Source organism: Salvia splendens, unplaced genomic scaffold (assembly GCF_004379255.2).
Source record: "Salvia splendens isolate huo1 unplaced genomic scaffold, SspV2 ctg383, whole genome shotgun sequence".
NCBI classification, from domain to species: Eukaryota; Viridiplantae; Streptophyta; class Magnoliopsida; order Lamiales; family Lamiaceae; genus Salvia; species Salvia splendens.
This window is the reverse complement of record NW_024599030.1, coordinates 43925-46944: the sequence shown is the minus strand read 5'-3', so window position 1 is coordinate 46944 and position 3020 is coordinate 43925. Positions and strand designations below refer to the sequence as shown.

The 3020-nt window shown below is 36.7% G+C and overlaps 1 protein-coding gene across 1 annotated transcript; it reads right to left on the bottom strand.

Annotated features, from left to right (window-relative positions):
• Positions 1 to 1128: 1128 nt before the first annotated feature.
• On the bottom strand, positions 1129 to 2066 carry LOC121790001 (dehydration-responsive element-binding protein 1E-like). The gene has a single exon (XM_042188307.1). The coding sequence runs from the start codon at positions 2001 to 2003 to the stop codon at positions 1398 to 1400; it is 606 nt and encodes a 201-aa protein (XP_042044241.1). The 5' UTR covers positions 2004 to 2066; the 3' UTR covers positions 1129 to 1397.
• Positions 2067 to 3020: the final 954 nt, after the last annotated feature.

Sequence of the window (3020 nt, the reverse complement as noted above, 5' to 3'; positions counted from 1 at the left end):
TCATTTGAAGGACACAAGCTAGAAAGGAGGGTTCTCATTATCCAACCATGAAAATGATGAAGTTTGATCGTTCCTTAAAAACAGGAATATTTAAAGACACGTGAATTTTAATGCATAATTGTTAAAATAAGAGAGAGAAGAGAAAATATAGTGAGATCCACATTAGATTTTAGTAGGACTAATTTAGAAAGTTCATAATTTTTAAAAAAATATATTAAAAATTAAATTAGTCATATTTTTAAGGGAAGAAAAGGAGTATTACGCAAAAAAAAATAGCATCATTTTACACAGTGAGATTCTTGTCCTATAAACTTCTATATTATATTCCCTCCGTCCCATGTTACTTGCATTGTTGCTTTTCGACTCGTCACAAACTCCTTACACTATTTATAGTTTAAGTTAGAATTAATACATTTAATTAATATGTTAGTTTAAGTTAAGAGCTCCTTTATTAAGTGATGTCTCGTTACATTTAAAATTTAAATTAATTACACTAAAAAATCAATCCCAAATTTATGACCTAAAATGAAAAGTGCGAGTAACATGGGACGAATGGAGTATTATTAGAGATTTTGAAGAATGAATCCATGTAAGCTCGAACTTGTTGATCTTGTAAATTATAGGTGTTTTGAGAGGATTGTTTTAGGTCTATGCAAAACATGTTATTTCTGGAGAAAGATATGAAAAAAAATGGTGTGGAACAATAAATAATTAAAATAATTAAAATAATTGATGGATTTAATGGAGGGGGAGTGTAAGACCTAAATTAGACTCAACGATCAAAGGAAAAAAGTTTTACGTTTAAATCTTTAATTTCTTCTATTAAAAAGTTAAAAAGCATCAACTAATTTTACCTTCCTTGCTTAGGAAAAGAGAAAAATTTAATTAGTTTTCGTAATTTTGAAATATAAATAATTATAACAGTTCTATTCACATGACAGTGACAATAAACTTGGTGACTAATTCAGTAGCTTCTTCCTATTAATAGAAGATTCGACAGAAATTTCTTACTTAACGAGTCTTGGGTTCCACCAATACAGTACTACTACTATATAACCAAAACAGCCAATCATTTTCAAATAGTTTGCATTTCATAATACCACAAAGTATCAGATAATCCCATTTAAGGAACCAAAAAGCCAAACACTAACTTCAATTAAAAAAATTAATTGAGGATGGCAGGCAAACAAAGCATTCACAAAATAGAAAAGAAAATCACACATGTCGCAAAAAGCATGTGCATCACAAAATAACTAAGCTCATTTCTTTTTTAACACTACATACCCCCTTATCTATACAAAAACATTTATATATGTATACACTATTTTTCTTAATATAAAATCTAGCCTTTCATTGGTGGGACTATATATGCCCTACCCCCAATTAATCATAATTTATCAAAGTGAGTAACTCCACAGCTCCACCTCAGCATCGCTTTCCCCGTCATCATTCCAGCCGAAGCCTCCTTCGAAGTGCCGCGGCGGCGACATCAACGCGCCGCCCGCCCCGTCATATTCCTCATTCATGCAAAAATCACCACCCAGCACATTGACGGAGGAGCTACTCCCCTCATCCACCGCTGCGGCCTCATTATTCATCTCCCCTCTTTCCTCATAAACCTCGCCCCCCAATGTGGGGCGGAACGCCTCCGCGGCCTCGACAGCGACCCTCCGTATCTCCTTGGGGTCATTAGAGGCCGGGTGGGGCAGCCGCCACACGGAGTCGGCGAAGTTGAGGCAGGCGCTCTGGCCCCTGAGGGCAAGGGCGGCCACGTCGTGGGCCCTGGCTGCCATCTCGGCGGTCGGGTAGGTCCCCAGCCATATCCGCTTCTGCTGGGTGGGCTCACGCACCTCGCACACCCAGCGGTTGGAGTTTCGGCGCCGCACGCCGCGGTAGACCGGGTGGCGCGTCTCCTTGAACTTCTTCCTCCCCGCCCGCTTCTTCGGGTGGCTGGACGCCAGGATCACCTCCTCGTCGGAGTGAGAGGTCTTGAAGGAATCCATGAAATGCGGCAGTAGTTAGTTAATCGGCTGGTAGAAAATCTGAAGTTAGAGAGAGAGAGAGAAGATGGGACATATGTTTCTATTTGTAGCTTTTTGGAGATACGATATCCACACGGACTAACTGAGGGCGCCAGCCTGGCTTTTTGGATTCACACTAGTGCTTAGTGAGGAAGCTATTTTTGTTTAAAATGTGAGGCCAGCGCAGAAAAAAAAACGTGCTTATTTAATGACGTGGAGTTTTCTATCTAGTGAGGATTTGCTGTCGATATCGAAGGTCGCATATATATAATATTTGTTTGGATCAATTGGTTTGCACTTTGCATAAATGTTATACTGTTTGACTTTACTCTTTTGAGTATAAATAATTGACTTGATATTTTGGGATTTTAGGTTTAATAGTAAAGTCTTTTTTTTGTAACATAACATGTGCAGTTTTGTTGACCCAATATTGTGTTTCTGCCTTTTTTTGTTATGTATCTCCGATTTCGGCTGCAAGCCTGCAAGTAGTTTGTTGGTGGATTCAATATTTGACTTATTGCTAAATTGATAGGAATCGAATTAATAATGAGATAACAACTAATAAAGGAAGAATTAAGATATAATGGTGTATATTGATCATTGAATAATGTTCAAACTCTTTGGGGACGAACGAAGGGAGTATGATTTATGTTAAAATAATATTAATACTCTCTCAATTAAAAATCATTTTGCCAATTAATTAGTTGACCAAATAAACACTTGCATACTAGTACCTTTATTTTATCGGGAAATATAAATTAACTCCCTCTGTCTTTTTGTTGTGAGATACTACTTATTTTTTTTTTCCAGTGGAGTCATTTTGCTATTTTGATATGTTTCATAGTAGTGAAGTCATTTCCTTTTTTTAGTAAAGTCAACATATTTCTTTTCACTCATTTTACTTTCTTTTACTTTATTCTCTTTTCATCTCTCAACGCTTTTCATTTCCTACTTTATTCTTCTTTTACTTAACTCACTTAACACAATTTTTCTTAGTAT

What these genes read in the sequence shown, in the direction of transcription:
- LOC121790001 (XM_042188307.1), bottom strand. Translation starts at nt 2,003, where the DNA reads ATGGATTCCTTCAAGACCTCTCACTCCGACGAGGAGGTGATCCTGGCG.